At 42.8% G+C, this 19,169-nt stretch overlaps 1 protein-coding gene and 1 non-coding gene across 2 annotated transcripts in view; both read left to right on the top strand.

The window, feature by feature from the left end:
- Positions 1-3,519: 3,519 nt before the first annotated feature.
- On the top strand, positions 3,520-3,623 carry LOC136307166 (U6 spliceosomal RNA). Its single transcript, XR_010725841.1, has one exon. It is a non-coding gene; the product is annotated as a U6 spliceosomal RNA (small nuclear RNA).
- A 10,946-nt stretch (positions 3,624-14,569) lies between these two features.
- BMPR2 (bone morphogenetic protein receptor type 2) overlaps positions 14,570-19,169 on the top strand; it is a 168,650-nt gene continuing 164,050 nt past the window's right edge. The window contains exons 1-2 of the mRNA XM_066233005.1: positions 14,570-15,749; positions 15,854-15,931. Of these exons, the coding sequence (XP_066089102.1) occupies positions 15,856-15,931 (76 nt within the window). The 5' untranslated portion in view covers positions 14,570-15,749; positions 15,854-15,855. The remainder of the gene's footprint in view (positions 15,750-15,853; positions 15,932-19,169) is intronic.

The following is a 19,169-nucleotide window of genomic DNA, read 5'->3' on the forward strand; positions in this document are numbered from 1 at the left end:
ATAGGCTCAGTGTGTTTGGACTCTTAGGGAGCTAAAGCAGGGAGGTGGATAAGGCTGGAAAGAATGTGAAGATCTTTGTTCATAAGCTAAAGAATTGATCTTTATCCTCTAGGATTGTCCTTAGTTAGAGGTAGGTGAGGCAATGGACAACTGGTTATATGATACTGATCATTAGCCCTTTAATTAGAAATTATTACTGAGGCTAATCACCCTATCAGATTTTTCTTTCTGCCCCATTTTTTTTTCTATTACTGAAGTTTTAAAAATATCCTTAGAGGGAGATGTAGGAAATAGAGACAATGGTAAATAAAATTTCTGACAGATGTCCTACATAAAACTTGGCAAACAAACTGTGTATGAGTGATCCTTAGCTGTGAAACTATTCTAGTAATAATTCGTGTTTGGTGCCTTTTTCTAAATGGAAAAATTATTCTGTAATATTTGAAATGAACCCCTACCCCCTACAAGTCTGGTATTTCCATTTTTTTCCTCTGTGTTTTAAGAATAATAAATATATAGAGCTGATTTCTGGATAATAGTAGATATATACTGAACAACTTGATTAATATGAGAACTGTATACTGAAAGAGAATCCCCCCAGAAGAAATGTGTTAGCCAGTGAAAGGTAATGATGATTCTGAAGCAAAAGAATATTAAAAATATGAGAGATACTATATAACCTTCGTGCTGGATGAAATAGGGATGTGCTCTGAGATGAGCTACCCATGAACAGCCTTCTTTTAAATTGTTATTTTTATAAGTGAAGCTTGGATTTTTTCCCATAAAAATGAATGGATGGGCCCGGCTGGTTGGCTCAGTGGATAGAGCACTAGCCTGGCATGCGGATGTCCTGGGTTCAATCTCCAGTCAGGGCACACATGAGAAGCGACCATCTACTTCTCTCTCCCTCCTGCTCCCCCTTCTTTCTGTGTTCCCCTGCTGCAGCCAGTGGCTCAGTTGGTTTGAGTGTCTGCCTGGGCAATGAGGATTGCTGGGTTGGCCTTAGGCGCTGAGATAGCTGGGTTGATTTGAGCACTGACCTCAGACAGGGTTGGGGCTGCCAGGTAGATCCAAGTCGGGCGCACATGCAGGAGTTGCTCTCCCGCTACCACACTTTAAAAAATAAAAAAGAGTGGGTGATCATCTTTCTTTTTGAACATCTTTGAGACCAAATTTAGACAAAGATTTCACCCTAAATTTGTTATATAATTCAATTTCTTACTGCAATAGGGGTTTAAAATTGGTCTAGTTGAAGGGGAAGGAAGTTGAATGGAAGAGGTTCAAGTTTTCAGCATGATTAGTTTGTGTTAAGATAAAAACAACACATTTTAGCTCTAAATATCTAACCCAGGGATAGGGAAACTTTTTGCTGAGAGAGCCATAAACGTCACATATTTTAAAATGTAATCTTGTTAGAGCCATACAACGACCTGTGTACATTACGCATTATCCAATAAAAATTTGGTGTTGTCCCAGAGGACAGCTGTGATTGGCTCCAGCCACCCGCAACCATGAACATGAGAGGCAGGAAATAATTGAATTATAATACATGAGAATGTTTTATATTTTTAACGTTATTATTATTTTATTTATTATTATTATTTTTTGTATTTTTCTGAAGCTGGAAATGGGGAGGGACAGTCAGACAGACTCCTGCATGCGCCCGACCGGGATCCACCCGGCACACCCACCAGGGGCAACGCTCTGCCCACCAGGGGGCGATGCTCTACCCATCTGGGGTGTTGCTCTGTTGCAACCAGAGCCATTCTAGCGCCTGAGGCAGAGGCCATGGAGCCATCCTCAGCACCCGGGCCAACTTTGCTCCAATGGAGCCTTGGCTGCAGAAGGGGAAGAGAGAGACAGAGAGGAAGGAGAGGGGAAGGGGTGGAGAAGCAGATGGGCGCTTCTCCTATGTGCCCTGGCCGAGAATCGAATCTGGGACTCCTGCACGCCAGGCCAATGCTCGACCACTGAGCCAACCGGCCAGGGCCGTTATTATTATTTTTATTAAAGATTTATTTGCAAGCCAGATGCAGCCAATCAAAGAGCCAAATCTGGCTCACGAGCCATAGGTTCCCGACCCCTGATCTAACCAATTTGAATCAGGGAAATTCTAGATTAAGAAAGAATGTAAGTTTTGATGTAGATACTTCTGTATTTCAGAAGCCTCTAAGAAGAATGAATATGTACTTATCTTACACAGGGTGAAGGTTGTGAGGATGGGTATTACAGTAGTTTCAGTTGCTCTTAAAATTATTTGAGTAATTTCCGCAAGAAGATAGTCTAGTACAGTTATTTGAAGGTCATTAAGAGAGGCCAGATAAATATTTATCGTAAGCCAGAAAAACTAGAATGCAAGGCCATAAGACAGTTGTTTTTTAACTTCTGTGCATTTCAATGTTTATGCAACAGCCTCAGCATCTAAGTGAGAATAATATTGACATGCTTAATAACTAGAAAAAGTTTCAAACATTTGTAGAATATGTAATAATAAAAAATTAGTCATTATAATTTTTTTAATCTCTAAGATACAAATAAGCCTTTGCAGGATTAAATATTTTTTACTTGTTTTGTGTCCTCAGTTATCTGGCTTTTCCAATAACTATTTATTGAACATTTTCTGGGTATAGGAGCATATGAATTAGTCACTACTCTTCATCCTTTTTTTTAGACTTTTTTATTTATTGATTTTTAGAGAAAGGAGAGAGACAGAGGAAGAGAGAGAAAGAGGGGGGAGAAGTGGGAAGCACCGATTCATAGCACAGGAGGTCCTTGTGTTACAACACAGTTCCATTTCTGTGACAGTGACATAACCCAAATTTTGATGTATGTCGAAACATACCCTAGCCTAAGTCACTTACCTATCTTAAAACATTTGTAAAACCATAATCTAGAATATAAAAATACAACTAAGTCACAGAAAAAGGAAAGGACACACAAAAAAAATGACAATAAATGAGTGTAAAAAAAGTATGGATGTTGGCCTGACTTGTGGTGGTGCAGCAGATAAAGCATCGACCTGGAACACTGAGGTTGCTGGTTTGAAACCCTGAGCTTGCCTGGTCGAGGCACATATGGGAGTTGTTGCTTCCTGCTCCTTTCCCCTTATTTCTCTCTCCCTCTTCTCTAAAATGAATAAATAAAATCTTCAAAAAAAAAGTATGAACACTAATGGCATAAGCTGAAGCACTCATGTCTCAATTTTTATAAGTTTTTATGGGAGTGAGCGTTGTAAACGTGAAACATCGTATGTCGAGACTGTACTAACCTGAGGACCTCCTGTAGTTGTCTGTAGGGGTTTGAACTGGTGACCTCAGCATTCCAGGTTGACATTTTATCCACTATGCCACCATAGGTCAGGCAGTCACTACTCTTTAATATTATAAATATTTCTAAGGAAATAAGATTTTCACAGATTTTATAATTGTCCATGAAATAATTAGAGAGAAATACCTTATGCTTTTATTATTTCAACATTAGGTAACTATGCTATGCTCAATCACAGTTACCTAATGTTGAGTGCTCATTTTGACAATACATACACTAAAATTGAAATGCTATAGAGACTAATATGGCCCCTGAGCAAGTATGACATGCAAATTTATGAAGCATTAAAAAGGAATAATATTGGCCTTGGCCGGTTGGCTCAGTGGTAGAGCGTTGGCCTGGTGTGCAGAAGTCCCGGGTTCGATTCCTGGCCAGGGCACACAGGAGAAGCGCCCATCTGCTTCTCCACCCCTTCCCCTCTCCTTCCTCTCTGTCTCTCTCTTCCCCTCCCTTAGCCGAGGCTCTATTGGAGCAAAGATGGCCCAGGTGCTGGGGATGGCTCCTTGGCCTCTGCCCCAGGCACTAGAGTGGCTCTGGTCACAAAGAGCGACGCCCTGGAGGGGCAGAGTGTCGCCCCCTGGTGGACGTGCCAGGTGGATCCCGGTAGGGCGCATGCAGGAGTCTGTCTGACTGTCTCTCCCCGTTTCCAGCTTCAGAAAAATACAAAAAAAAAAAAAAAGGAATAATATTGCCCTGTTCGGGTAGCTCATTTGGTTAGAGCATCGTCTAGATATACCAAGGTTGCGGGTTCAATCTCTGGTCAGAGTCAACCAATGAATGCACAAAAAAGTGGAACAACTTGATGTTTTTTCTCTCTCTCCTTTCTTATCTCTTTCTAAAATCAATAAATAATTTTTCAGATGAAGAGAGAGACAGGAAAAGAAAGATAGGAAAAAAGAGATGAGAAGCATCAACTTGTAGTTGCTTCACTATAGTTGTTCATTGATTGCTTTCTGATATGTGCCTTGACCGGGAGACTACAGCAGAGCCAGTAACCCCTTGCTCAAGCCAGTAACTGTGAGCTCAAGCTAGCGACCTTGAGATTATGTCGATGATCCAACGTTCAAGCTGGCAAGCCCTTGCCCAAGCAGGCAACCTCAGGGTTATAAACCTCGGCTCTCAGCATACCAGGTCCATGCTCAATCTTCTACACTACTACAGGTTAGGCAATAAATAAAATTTTAAAAGTTAGTATTGAGCCTGACCAGGTGGTGGCGCACTGGATAGAGCATCGGACTGCAATGCCAAGGACCCAGATTCGAGACCTTGAGGTCGCCAGCTTGAGCGTGGGCTCATCTGGTTTGAGCAAAAAGCTCACCAGCTTGGACCCAGGGTTGCTGACTTGAGCAAGGTGTTACTCGGTCTGCTGAAGACCCACAGTCAAGGCACATATGAGAGAGCAATCAATGAACAACTAAGGTGTCCCAATGCGCAACGAAAACCTGATGATTGATGCTTCGCATCTCTCTCCGTTCCTGTCTGTCTATCCCTGTCTATCCCTCTCTCTGACTCTCTCTCTGTCTGTAAAAAAAATAAAAAATAAAGATATTAAAAAAAAAGTTAGTATTTATATAGCATTTTTACAAAGTCACCCAGAGGGACTCAATACATGCTTACTGATTGATTAATAACTTTTGTAAGTCATATTATTTCTGAATTAGTTGTAAGGTGTGATTTAGACCTTTTTGGAGTTATAAAGGTCAAATTGTTTGTTTTGACTACATATTAGGATGTAAATGGAAAAATATATTTCTTCTACATTCTTGCTATGAACAGTGGGAATCATAACATTAAAAAGAAAATGTAAAAATAATAAACAAAAAACAGTGATTTCGGGCCCTGGTCAGTTGCCCAGCCGTAAAGCATCGGCTGGAGTGTGGAAGTTCCAGGTTCAATTTCTGGTCAGAGCACACAGAAAAAGCGCTCATTTGCTTTTCCACTCTTCTTTCTCTCTTTTCTATCTATCTCTTCCCCTCCTTTGGATCAAAGTTGGCCCAGGCACTGAGGATGGTTCCAGCAACGCCCCAGATGGGCAGATCATCGCCCTCTAGTGGGCATGCTGGGTGGATCCCAGTCTGGTGCATGGAGGAGTCTGTCTCTCTGCCTCCTCGCTTCTAACTTCAGAAAAATAAAAAATAAAGAATAAATAAAAAAGAAAAAATGATTTCTTTTCTATAAAATTGTATAACTCAGAACTCAAAACTATATAAATACTTCCAACAATTTCATGAAATAATTATTTATTTATTTATTTATTATTTTTTTTAAATTTTTTTACAGAGGCAGAAATAGACAGGGACAGACAGACAGGAACGGAGAGAGATGAGAAGCATCAATCATTAGTTTTTCGTTGCGCATTGCGACTTCTTAGTTGTTCATTGATTGCTTTCTCATATGTGCCTTGACTGCGGGCCTTCAGCAGACTGAGTAACACCTTGCTGGAGCCAGCGACCTTGGGTCCAAACTGGTGAGCTTTTTTTTTTGCTCAAGCCAGATGAGCCTGCGCTCAAGCTGGCGACCTCGGGGTCTTTTTTTTTTTTTTTTTCTTTTCATTTTTCTGAAGCTGGAAACAGGGAGAGACAGTCAGACAGACTCCCGCATGCGCCCGACCGGGATCCACCCGGCACGCCCACCAGGGGCGACGCTCTGCCCACCAGGGGGCGATGCTCTGCCCATCCTGGGCGTCGCCATGTTGCGACCAGAGCCACTCTAGCGCCTGGGGCAGAGGCCACAGAGCCATCCCCAGCGCCCGGGCCATCTTTGCTCCAATGGAGCCTTGGCTGCGGGAGGGGACGAGAGAGACAGAGAGGAAAGCGCGGCGGAGGGGTGGAGAAGCAAATGGGCGCTTCTCCTGTGTGCCCTGGCCGGGAATTGAACCCGGGTCCTCCGCACGCTAGGCCGAGGCCTCGGGGTCTTGAACCTGGGTCCTTCTGCATCCCAGTCCGACGCTCTATCCACTGCGCCACCACCTGGTCAGGCTCATGAAATAATTTTAAACAAAGAATCACTACATTTCCACTAATATAAAGTAATATGCTGTAGAAAGGCTTTGTTCCAAATATTTCTGTTTTCAGCTGTGTTCTTTAGGGTAAAAGGAAACCTGTCATTATATGTAATATTCTTAACACAGGATAGTCAGTGATGTTAGTAAATAAGAGTTTTGGTTTTTTTTGTTGTTGTTCATTTTAGAGAGGAGAGAGAAAGGGAGAGAGAGAGACAGAGGAGAGAGAGACAGAGAGAGAAGGTGGGGAGGAGCTGGAAGCATCAACTCCCATATGTGCCTTGACCAGGCAAGCCCAGGGTATCAAACCGGCGACCTCAGCATTTCCAGGTCGACGCTTTATCCACTGCGCCACCACAGGTCAGGCCTAAATAAGAGTTTTAAAGCTGATAGAAAACAGGAATAATTAGTCCAAATTTATTTTACAGATGAGAAATTGAGACCTAGAGAAGTGAAATGATTTGCTCAAGGTCAAAGAATCAGTAGCAGAGCTGTTACTAAAAATTTGGTTTTCTGGTTTAATATTTTCCCTCGGCCCTGGCCAGTTGGCTCAGTGGTAGAGCGTCGGCCTGGCGTGCAGAAGTCCCGGGTTCGATTCCCGGCCAGGGTACACAGGAGAGGCGCTCATCTGCTTCTCCACCCCTCCCCCTCTCCTTCCTCTCTGTCTCTCTCTTCCCCTCCCGCAGCGAGGCTCCATTGGAGCAAAGATGGCCTGGTACATGCCATTCTTTGAAAGAATTTACTACCCTTGTAGTGCATAAAATATCCATCTGGAATGCTGAGGTTGCCAGTTGGAAACCCTGGGCTAGCCTGGTCAAGGCACATACGAGAAGCAACTATGAGTTGATGTTTCCCTCTCCTCTCCCAGAACTTTCTCTCTCGCTCTTCACTCTAAAATCAGTAAATAAAATTATATATATATATATACACACGATATATATAATCAATATATATAAATATATAAAAGAGTTAACCACCCTGATGTTGTATGAAGATTACAGACCCTACTTTAAAAAAATGCTAGCTATTCTCTTCCATATTTCTTATTTGTGAATCATAGCCTGGCTTTGTGAAAATATGCTGGCATAATAATGGTTTTACTCTGTTGCCTACTATTCTGGTACTTTATCTATTGAAGGTAACACATGTTGATTCGTCTACATAGGTTAAATTATGTTCAATAACTATCCTATAATCTCTGTCGCTTAATATGAAAGTTTAATTTTTTATTCAAGATTCATGTCCAGTGTATGTTAAAGAGGGGTTCTATTTAGTTATCAGGGACCCAAGCTAATGATGGCTGCACTGTTTTGTAGTTGTACTACCTGGAGTGCTTGGTGTTCTTGGTTGTTTTCTCTCTCCAATTCAAAAGACAGCTGGAGTGTAATACTCGCTGCTCTGTGCTTCTCCAATATCTCCACAAAGAAGTTGGAAACATTAAGGAGCAGGTGATATGTTTGTGGAGCACCCATGTCTCTGCCACACATGTCAAAGTAGCCAAACTTCCTATAGGGCTGCTTTTCTTATCTAGACTCTTTTTGCCACAGTTTACCTGGGTTCTAACTACAAGCTTAGTCCCACCTTCTCCTACGATCATAGACAGGAAAAGATTATGCACTAATAGTTCTCGGACTTTGTATTTTAACTTTTGGGTTAAAACTCAATCCAGTTTTAGGTTTCTATCTTTTTCTGAAAGTACAGCAGCCTACCTTGTGCCTGGTTCACCCATATTTCATTCCTTGTGCCTGAGTTCCTATTGTAACTGGTAATTTTGAAACTTTGTACCTTTGAGACTGATGCAAAGATCTAATGCACAGTAGAACTGAAGTATCTCTAAAAATGTTGCTGGTTATTAGTAATTAGCTATGGCTATGCATTGGTTCTTTTATTAACTTCTAGATATACATAGCTCTTTTGATGTAAGGGGTTCTTATTTTGACATAAGGGCCTTTTCTCCTGCTGGGTTGGGTAGCTTCCCAAATGATCTCTCTCTCTCTCTTTTTGTATTTTTTCTGAAATGAGAAGCGGGGAGGCAGAGACAGATTCCCACATGCGCCGCACCAGGATCCACTCGTCAAGCCCACTAGGGGGTGATGCTCTGCCCATCTGGCTCCATTGCAATTAGAGCCATTCTAACGCCTGAGATGGAGGCCATGGAGCCATCCTCACTGTCTGGTCCAACTTTGCTCCAATGGAGCCTTGGCTGTGGGTGGGGAAGAGAGAAACAGAGAGGAAGGAGAGTGGGAAGGGTGAAGAAGTAGATTGGCGCTTCTCCTGTGTGCCCTGACTGGTAATCGAACCCGGAATTTCTACATGCCGGGCCAATGCTCTACCACTGAGCCAACTGGCCAGGGTCCAAATGATCTCTTGATAACCTCATTCTAAACCAATTTCCATTTACCAGTCTGAATGATTTGTTATTCAAAATCCATATTTGATCATGCTATTTCTCTTCTTAACATCCTTAAATAGCTGCCGAGTACTGGTAGGATAAATACAAAATGCTTATCTGGTCCATTGCCTATCTTAGTCAGTGTCTCCCAAGATGTCAGGGACTAGTCATGGAAGAACTTTTTTTTTTTTTTTTTTTTTTTCCATTTTTCTGAAGCTGGAAACAGGGAGAGACAGTCAGACAGACTCCCGCATGCACCCGACCAGGATCCACCCGGCACGCCCACCAGGGGCGACGCTCTGCCCACCAGGGGGCGATGCTCTGCCCATCCTGGGCGTCGCCATGTTGCGACCAGAGCCACTCTAGCGCCTGGGGCAGAGGCCACAGAGCCATCCCCAGCGCCCGGGCCATCTTTGCTCCAATGGAGCCTTGGCTGCGGGAGGGGAAGAGAGACACAGAGAGGGAAAGCGCGGCGGAGGGGTGGAGAAGCAAATGGGCGCTTCTCCTGTGTGCCCTGGCCGGGAATTGAACCCGGGACTTCTGCACGCTAGGCCGACGCTCTACCGCTGAGCCAACCGGCCAGGGCCATGGAAGAACTTTTTAATTCTTCCAAAGAGTACTGTTTCTTCACATCTTTGCTCAAATTTTACTTTTAAACAACACTTAGCCCAACTTCCATGTTTTATCCTATTACCTGATTGGCCACCCTACCAATTTCAGTTACTTTTAACCTGTCTTCCTTTTCTTTATCCATAATATTTGGCACTTTCTATATATTAGATATTTTATATGTCTTTTTTGTTTGTTTGTTTATTGTCTGTTTCCCTCTGCTACAATGAAGTTCCAAGAAGACAGAGGCCTTTGTTTTTTATTCACTTATGGGCAAATAGATGCTTAATAAATATCAGTTGAATTAATGAGTAGGTAACACTTTTAGTACAGATTTGAAAGTAACAGACATTGTCATTTTGACAATCAAGAGTTGATTAATAATAAAGTTGAATAAAAAGAGATAACAAGCCCTGGCTTGATCGGTAGTGGTGCAGTGGATAGAGTGTTGATCTGGAATGCTGAGGTTCCAGATTCAAAACCCCAAGGTGGCCGGCTTGATCACAAGTTCATTTGACTTGAGGCTCGCCAGCCTGAGTGTGGGGTTGCCAGCTTGACCGCAGGATCATCAGCATGATCCCAAGATTGCTGGCTTGAGCCCAAGGTCACTGGCTTGTGCAAGGGGTCACTGGCTTAGCTTCAGCACCGGCCCCACCTCCCCCATCAAGGCATATATGAGAAGCAATCAATGAACAACTACAGAGAAGCAACTATGAGTTGATGCTTCTCATCTCTCTCCCTTCTTGTCTTTTTCTCTCTTTCTCTCAAAAAAAAAAGATAAGAAAGAAAAGAAAAAGAAAAAATAGAGATAACAAGCTCTGGCCAGGTAGCTCAGTTGGTTAAAGTGTTGTCCAGATACGCCAAGGTTGCAGGTTCAATCCCCCAGTCAGGGCACATACAAGAATCAACTAATGAATGTATAAATAAACGGAACAACAAATAAATGTTTCTCTTTCTTCTTTCCTCTCTCTCTAATAATCAATAAAAAAAGAAAAAGATAAAAAGATGAAAGATATGAAACCTGAGTTAGCAGACCCTAGTTCCATATTTGACTCTAATTCTCTTTTGGTAATTGCATTTATTGGAAATGCATGTGTCTCACTTTTTGAAGTGGAATGAAGATAATCTATTATGCCTTAGTCACAGATATGCCTAGCCCTGGAAAACTATAAAGTAATCAAGTTTCTCCCTACTTCCTCCCTCTTTCCTTTCAGTATCTGTTTTCCTTTTGGACGACACCCAAACCCAATCAATACTCTCCTATTTTTTCCCTCCCAACAGATGTTCTTTGCATGAACTGTTAGAAAGTGTTGCTAACTAATTTATACAAAAGGTATAAAAGACTGATTATGAATTTAATGTGGGGTAGGTAGAAGTACTTAAAATTTAATAAAGGAATATGCTTTTTTATTGAAGAAAATAAACACTAATTTGAAATTCAGACACCATACAGGCATCATTTATATTTGTTCTTTAAAAACAGCAAATCGTTTTTTCCTGATTAATGTTTATTATAAAAGTAGCATAAATTATAAAAAAAGAAAATAAAAGTAATGCAAAGAGGGAATAATTAATTCTGTTTGAGGTTTAGGGTCAGGGGAATCTTCTCGGAGGTAGCACGGTTTAAGCTGGATATTGAATGGTAAAAAAGAATTAATGAACCTGACCAGGTGGTGGCACAGAGGATAGAACATCAAACTGGATGCAGAGGACCCAAGTTCGAAACCCTGAGGTCGCCGGCTTGAGCGCCGGCTCATCTGGTTTGAGCAAGGCTCATCAGCTTGAGTGCAGGGTCACTGGCTTGAGCGTGGGACCATAGACATGACCCCATGGTCACTGGCTTGAGCCCAAAGGTCGCTGACTTGAAGCCCAAGGTCACTGGCTTGAGCAAGGGGTCACTTGCTCTGCTGTAGTCTCCCAGTTAAGGCACATATGAGAAATAAATCAATGCACAAGTAAGGAGCCACAACGAAGAATTGATGCTTCTCATCTCTCTCCCTTCCTGTCTGTCCCTATCTGTCCCTTTCTCTGACTCTCTCTGTCAAAAAAAAAAAATTTTTTTTTAATGAGATAGTCAGAGGGGGAACGGGTGTTCTTGGGTGACAAAACATAAAGCGCAAAGGCACCAAGGCATGTGTGTTTGAGGAACTGTAAATTCTTTGGTATCACAGAGCTCTGTGAGAACAGAGACTTGGACTGTTTTGCTCATTGTATCCAAACTAGCCTAGCACAAAGCCTGGAAGCACAGTAGACAATAAATACTTGCTGAACAAAGGAATAAATAAGAGGGAGCCTCCATTTCATTTCAGGGAGTTTGGACAAATCAATAGGTTCTCCAGTTGGCTGAACCTAAGTGGAAATCAATAGGCAAGGGAGTGTTGAAAATTTAGTTTAAGGGAGTCAGCTCCAGAAAAAAGGAAGAAATGGGAAGGAAAGAGAACTGAGCAAATAGGCAAATGATCCACATCTTTGTTATGGTCTACTAGCCTTGTGTGATGTGGCACATGCCTACCTCTCTAATTTAATCTCTTATGCTCCAATAAACTGGCCTCATTTTCATTCCTTAGACATACCAAGACATTGCAGCACTAGCAATTAAATTTCATGATCTCTACCGTGGCAATCTTGAAAGCATGTATCTCTTTGAAGCTTCCATAGTCTGGGGACTTCAGTGACTACCATGAGCATATTTACCCGTTAGGACTGAAGCAGAACCTTTCCAGACTGCTGGAAATGCTGGTGGCTGACAGTTCTCAGCTGGGTCCCTCTCTGGGGTTGTCCTTGGCTAAAGAAAGCTTTCTTTCCCAAAGTCACCTCCCTCCCCTAGGTGTAGACCTAAATAATGACTATTTGATGTGATGGTATGAAGATCTGCCCCCCCCCTCAATTTAGGACAATGCTGAAGGAACATTCCTCAGTGCTTTCTGCAGAATTGGTTAATTCTGTGCAACTGTGTTGCACTTCAACTTCCCCCTCTGCCTGATCTTGTGAACCTCCATCTCCAGAGAGATTTTTCTTGAGAGCTTTACCCAATAACCTCCTGCATAAAAATCTGAGTTTTTAGGGTCTGTTGCCCAGTGAACCCCACTGTGATAGGCTACCATGACTTGTAAGTTGCTGAGATGTTTGTTAAAACCTAGTTTACCTTGACTAGTACAGATAACAAACTTGGCTGGCCCTGCCAATTCTTTGTTTTCACCAGCATGAACTGTCTTGTCTTAGTGGACAGATTGTTTGCCAAGACAGATTGTTCTTCTCTCATGTTCTTTCCCATAGTGAGTTAACAGCGATGTCTCCATGGAGTAATAAAAGTGGAAGAGGGTTGCTTATCTGGTTGTCTACTAATTATTCCTACCAAGTTAGTATCATTTATTTTTTAAATGTAAAATTTCTAGGTCTCTTTCTTCTTTTTTATAGAATTTATCACATATTTACAATATGTACAAGGGTGCTTATTGTTTCTTAGGAAAAATTTTATGCAAATAAAAATAGAATAATCAAGTACTTGATCCCAATTTGAGAATGAAAAACAGTAAGCTATCCATTAATAAACTTTCTGTACCTTAACATACTTAAAATCCTATTTCTCTGAGTGCTATATCTGATTTCTTGAAAGGCAAATAGTAAAACAATAACTGTTTCTTATTTTAGGCCTCTTGGGCAAAACAAAATATAGTAATAAAGCTAACGAATTAAAGCATATGATCATTCTAATTTTTAAAAAAAGGGATTTTACTTTGAAATATTGCTCTCTGCCTGAAGGGTATACTGTATGAAAATATTTCCACTAAAGAGAGTCTGAGAACCCTGGGCTGGTATTACACAACCTCTAATTATGGAAGATATTTAGTATGATAACAGCAACTAGTTTAAGGAATGCAGAGATTTATTTACTTGATGTTCATATAAAGAGATAAAAGGGGACTTGAATAATCTAGCAGAGACCAGTATCTCTATTAATGTATCTTTGGAACTGCCCCTGGCCAGAAGGAAAAGAGCAGCGAAACCAGCTTTCAGAATAACCCTTCTGCTCAGTAGAAAGGAAGGCTAGACTTCACCTCTAAGATCGCCCTCCCACGCAAATTTTCCACCTCGTAGCTAAGAATTAAATCCAGACTTCGGATCATGGCGCCACGCACGCCACGCACGTCACCTTCTCCCCCAGCAAAATCCCACCCAAGTCAGCATTATCCCCCAGGGGTGTTTAAAGGCTACAGGGCGGAGTAGGGGGAGAAGTCTCTTCACCAATCCTGGCTGCTTGGGATTTTACAAAGAAACAAAACTCTACTAAGCCGATCCTTTCCAGATTCAAGGAAGCTTCCACAGGACATTGTGGTTTCCTGGGGTGCGAAGATTTGATTCCACTCTAACCTGAAGCAGCAACTCCGTACTGCAATTTTCTTTCCCATGTCCTAGAAAGCTTTTAAAGCCTCCAAACTTCATGAATAAAGACCCACCCTTATAGTGGAAACGTTGCTGTATAGACAAATAGGCACAGTAACAGCAGGATAGTATAGAATTTTAGAAGGATGAGTTTTTTTTGCTGGCGTCGTATCCTTTCAAATGTTCAGTATTTCTGTCGAACAAGCAGGGCTACGGGAATGGGTGCTGGAGGGAAGCAGGACGCCGATAAGAGCAAAAATATCAATTTAGGGGTGGTCTTTCTAATTCCGGCTTTTGTTTTAGTCAGTGAGGGGAGACCAAGGAGGCCAAGATTCTGGGAAAGGCGTGACCGTCTGGATTCTTACGACTATGGAGAGGCAGGCTCTGGCACCAAAACACAATAGGTGCAGTTTTGCCCCTCAAGGCTTTACTCCGAATCGCGGAAAAGACCGCGACGCCACCCAGGGGCTAAATCACCCAGCTTGAAGAGTTTGCCAAACGCTGGACAATGTGGCCTGCCTCCCTCCCTCCCTCTCCCCCTCTCTCTCCTCTCTCCTCTCTCTCTCTCTCTCTCTCTCTCTCTCTCTCTCTCTCTCTCACACACACACACACACACACACACCCCGCGAATCCCAAATGTGCGCCTATAGAAGGTTTGCGTGTATGAAGCAGAAAGGCCACTTCCGCCCATACTACCAGCTTCTAGCCCCACCCGGGGCTCGCTAGTTCGGGTGAGACAAGCCGCGCGCTCCCGCCGCGTCTAAGACAGCCCGGGAGCGAGGGGCGGGGCCGGGCGAGGCCGCGAGCGCGCAGGCGCAGTACGTTCTTCTTCGCGCCGCCGCCGTCGCTGCCGCCACCTCCCGCGCTGCACCACAGGCCGGAGACAGACAGGGTCGGGAAGAGCCGGAGACTGAGGAGGAGGCGGAGGCGGAGGCGGGGCGACTCCGGTGACCGGGAGCGCCGCAGACTGGCAGCTGCGGCGACTCCCCCCTTTGTGTCTGGTCTGCTCGGAGCCACTGGAAGTGCTTCCCGGAGGGGTGCTGGGTGTCTCGCCGCCTGGCTGTCCACCTCCCCTCCCCAGCAACCTACATCCGCTCTCCCGCCGCCCCCCGCCCTCGGCCCCCGACGCCGGAGCTCCGCCTGGAGCCCAGAGCTGCGGGAGAACGAGGCGGCGGCGGCGGCGGCGGCGGCGGCAGTGGCTTCCTCGGGGGTTTGTGATTTACTTCCAGGAGCCATTGACGGGCGAAGACGGGACTTTGTGGAATTTACCTCAAGCGAGATCGAGCGGCTGCAATAAATAAAAGAGATAGAAAGAGAGAGAGAGAGAGAGAGAGAGAGAGGAACGCACCCGGGAGGGCTAGAAAGGGCAGCCTCCGGCACCTCCCCTCCGCCCGCTGGGAGCTCGGGCAGCACGGGGCCCAGCTTGCCGACCCCTCCGCTCCCCCGCGCCCCACTGCCCCTCAGCCCTCGAGCCAGAAGCTCGTTGGATTGTTCCGCAGAGGCTTGGAGCTGTGGTTTTGTCAATGGAGACAGACACCTTTTTCGATCCATTCGAAAAAGCGGATTTGTTGTTCTCGAAATCGGAGTGAAGGAAGCAGCGAAGCGAAACTTAAAAAGGAATCCTGCCCTCCCGGAGCCACGGGCGATGCGTCTCGGGCCGCCGAACGCCGCCGCCGCCGCCCGCCGGGCTTCGCCTTTCCCGGCAGTCGGGAACTAGTTCTGATCCTCGACTCCCCCATCGAACCCCCGCTCTCCACCCCTCCGCACCCTGGATATGTTTTCTCCTAGATCTGGGTATTTTTTTGATATCGTGAAACTACGAGGAAAATAACTGCGGGGCTTGCTTCTTGTCTCCCTGCTTCTCCCCACGGACATGCCTTCAGTGTGGGGGGCTGAGGCACCCAGTCCTAGGCGAGTGAGCCCCCTCAGCTGCGAGGGAGAGAAATGAAGGGAATTCCTGCAGTGGAATGAGAGCTCTGCAGCTAGGTCCTCTCATCTGCCATTTGTCCTTTCAAACTGCATTGTAATACAGGCCGGGTAAGTCAGACGAGAAAGAAGGCAAGCCTCCCGGCCGTGTTTCTCCGCCCGTGTTTACTTTCCATATTTCTTTCCTCTGCTCTTCTGCTTGTTGGCTGAGCCAGGGATGACTTCCTCGCTGCAGCGGCCCTGGCGGGCGCCCTCGCTACTATGGACCGTCCTGCTGGTCAGCACTGCGGCCGGTGAGTAGCCCCGGCTGGTGCGTTCGGGCCACTTCCCCGGAGGGTGGCGAGGGAGGGAGCGCGCAGAGGCCGAGGCCTGCGCTCGCCCTTGGATGCGTCCCCCGATCGCTGTGGAGCGAACCGCGACCGTGTACCTGCGCTCCTTTCCGGATCCTTCCAGGGAAATAACCTTTTATGTTTTCGTGTGGTTTTGAATCCCCACTCCCTTTTTTCCCACCCCCTCACACCTCCCACGGGGGAAAAAGGACATATTGGGTGTGGTTTCTTGACATTTTTAGCTGTGAGGTAATGCAAGGATTAAAAATAATATTTTAATCACCAGTGGATCGTGTCTGTTATGAGATCTTTGGAAATAGAGCTGTAGACTTACTATTTAATATAAAGATTTGGCTTACAGTAAAAAGGACATCAACCATAGAGCACACACTTGAGTCTTATTTTTAGATTTAGATCACTCTTTGGGACTCCATGTTCCTTTCCTTATACAAAAATGTTACTGAATGAATTGAATAAAATGTTGAGGAAGCCAAAACTGTGAGATTCTTAATACATTGTATAAGACTGTTAAATTATTATTATCATTAATGTTATTTTGTTCCAAAGTATTTTAATAATTAAACTTACATCTTTTCAGTCTGGACACTGGTATTTTATATGCTTTTGGAATTACTATTGGGTATAAAAGTGGTTTTTGATTTTTTTACATTTAGTCATCTGGCATTTATTGGCTGTTCTGTCATTGAAACAACTTTGACCTCACATCAGACTTCTAGGAGATTGGGAGTCCTGAAAGTTCTTTGTGGTTTTACTGAATCTTAAAGAGAAATGGTAGTCATCCTTTCCTTGGAATATTTTCTTTTTAGTTCTTAGACACCTTAGAAAAAGCCTCATGTTCCTTTTGCAATTATTTTTCAATTAGTCTTTTGATTGTAGGTATTTTTTTTTAGATATTTTCGGGAGTGAACTGTACATATAAGTCTTAAATTTGGTTTAGGATGGCCAAATAGATTGTCTTTAAAAATGAGTCAAGGACAACATGACAGTTTTTCAATTATTTTTATTTTTATAAGTGTATTTTTTATATTCAGTAAATTTCTCATCACCATATTAGATACAGGTTGCTTGCTTATTTCTGTTAAATCTGCATTGGGAAGATACTGAAAGAAAATTTGAAGTTTCCTCTTGTGCTTTGATATTTTTGGTTAATGTCTATTATGTTCACAATAAATTTAATTATGTTAAAATAACTTGAACATCTGAATTGAATATATTTGGAAACATTTTAATATTCTTAATCATTACAATTCCTTTTGGGATAAAAATGATTTTCTTTTTTTACTAGATGTCTTTTATACTGGTTTGGCTATTTAAATTCTCTAGCCATAAGTCATGTGGTTCCTATAAAACAGTAGAGAGTAAAAGGCCTTAAGCTTAAGCAGTCATTCTAAGAGCAGAAATCTCGAGTATAGACTTTTCAGTGTTTTTGTTATTTTCAACCTTATTTTGTGATCAGAACTGATAAAAGTAAGAGAATGAACATTGATTTTTAAAATAAACTTAATTTCTATTTGGTAATTAAAATATTAGAACAATGTCCCTTAAAAAGGATGGACTAAAAGAATTACTGCTTAAAAAGTGGTTTGGTCTTGTTTTTTCTTTAGTGTTACACACATTTGTGAAGCTGAATTTCAGAGCTACAATAATAATAATAATAATAATAATAATAACTAGTATGTATTGAGTGCTTGCTCTGTGCCAGCAACTAGTCTAATAGCTTTACATGTATTTTCTCATTTCATCCTCAATTCTGTACTCCAGGTTTAATTATGGTCTTTTTACAGAGAGGGCGAATGAAGCACAGAGAATTTAAATAACTCAACACTCAGTAAATTGTGGAGTCAGTATTATAGTCTGCATCTTTACCTACAACATTATTGATAACAACTTCTCACTCTAATTGGGAACATGAGATAGAGTAGAGCCTTCATCTGATCAGGCTTTGCAAAGAAGCAGGGATATTGACATGATCTTTATACTGCTCTGATTATGCAAATATCACAGTTCTAAATGTGTAAAAGTTTGCTTAATATTGGAGTAGCTAGTGCAGTTTCATTAAGTGCAAAGTGACTAAAGACGGCTTTTGTAGAGTTGAGGATACAATACATAGATTCAGTGATGTAATCAAACAGGTGCAAATAGTGCAGCCAAAAGGAAAAAATACTGGAAGATGTACTGATACCATATCCTTCTTTGGGGGTCATGGTCTAATTTTTGGATTCCTTATTTCTAAGAACAATGGGTATGCAAAACCTTAGAATTTATAAAAATATGTGCTTGTTTCATTTGTAAATGAATTATTTATTTTTTAAAAAGGTACAATACAATGGCATACTTATTAAGGGTTAGCTTCTGTAGAAAAAACTATTTTTCTTGAGAAAAAATTTGCCAAGTTTTATTTAGGTTGTAGTGATTATAGGTAACATATCTAACTCTGTGCACCCCTCTGAGCAGGCTTAGCTACTACTCTTCACTTCCAGTCTTAGTTCTTGTCCTTTTCCTTCTTGTCCTGCCATTGCTTGACCTAGGAAACTTTCCCTTTACAAACCCTTTAGTTCTTCTGCTGGTTGAATAATTCAAATGATTTACAGCAGATTAACAGGAGAAAATAAAATTTTAATATGTGTATGCAGGGAATTCACATAAGCATGAAAATTCGGAGGACAGTGAGGTGGAATGAGGTATATGTTATTTTGAACTAAGGAGGAGAGGGGGGTAGACAATTCCTAAGTGCTAAGATGAAAAATGCTAAGATTCCCTTCCTGAAGCAGAGTCTATCTGAATCTCTTTAGGCAGGTAAGGGGAGTTAACAAACTCTTTTTGAGTTTACTGGGCTTTATTTTCAGATGAAAATAATCTGCATGCCAGAGTGGCCCATTTTGGGAAGATTCACTCCCAACTCCTATACCATCCTTGGTCACCTGGGAGGCCAGGGAGCCGGTGGCATTTTGAGTGGCCTCGTTGGAATCCAAACCTGGAAGGGTCTCCAGGATACTTAGAAGGAACTCAGGGTCCTGCATCACATCATAATCCTCCTCCTCCTTGGCTGGTTCAGATGTGTCCATGGTTGATTCGGCGTCAATGTCAGCTTATTCTTCATGCATTTGAAATAATTCACTTGACTAGATTTTAGTTTTACATGCATCTCTTTATGAACACACACATTCTCAAGCAATATTCA

The sequence above is a fragment of the Saccopteryx bilineata genome, chromosome 5, assembly GCF_036850765.1.
Source record: "Saccopteryx bilineata isolate mSacBil1 chromosome 5, mSacBil1_pri_phased_curated, whole genome shotgun sequence".
In the NCBI taxonomy this organism is placed as follows: domain Eukaryota; kingdom Metazoa; phylum Chordata; class Mammalia; order Chiroptera; family Emballonuridae; genus Saccopteryx; species Saccopteryx bilineata.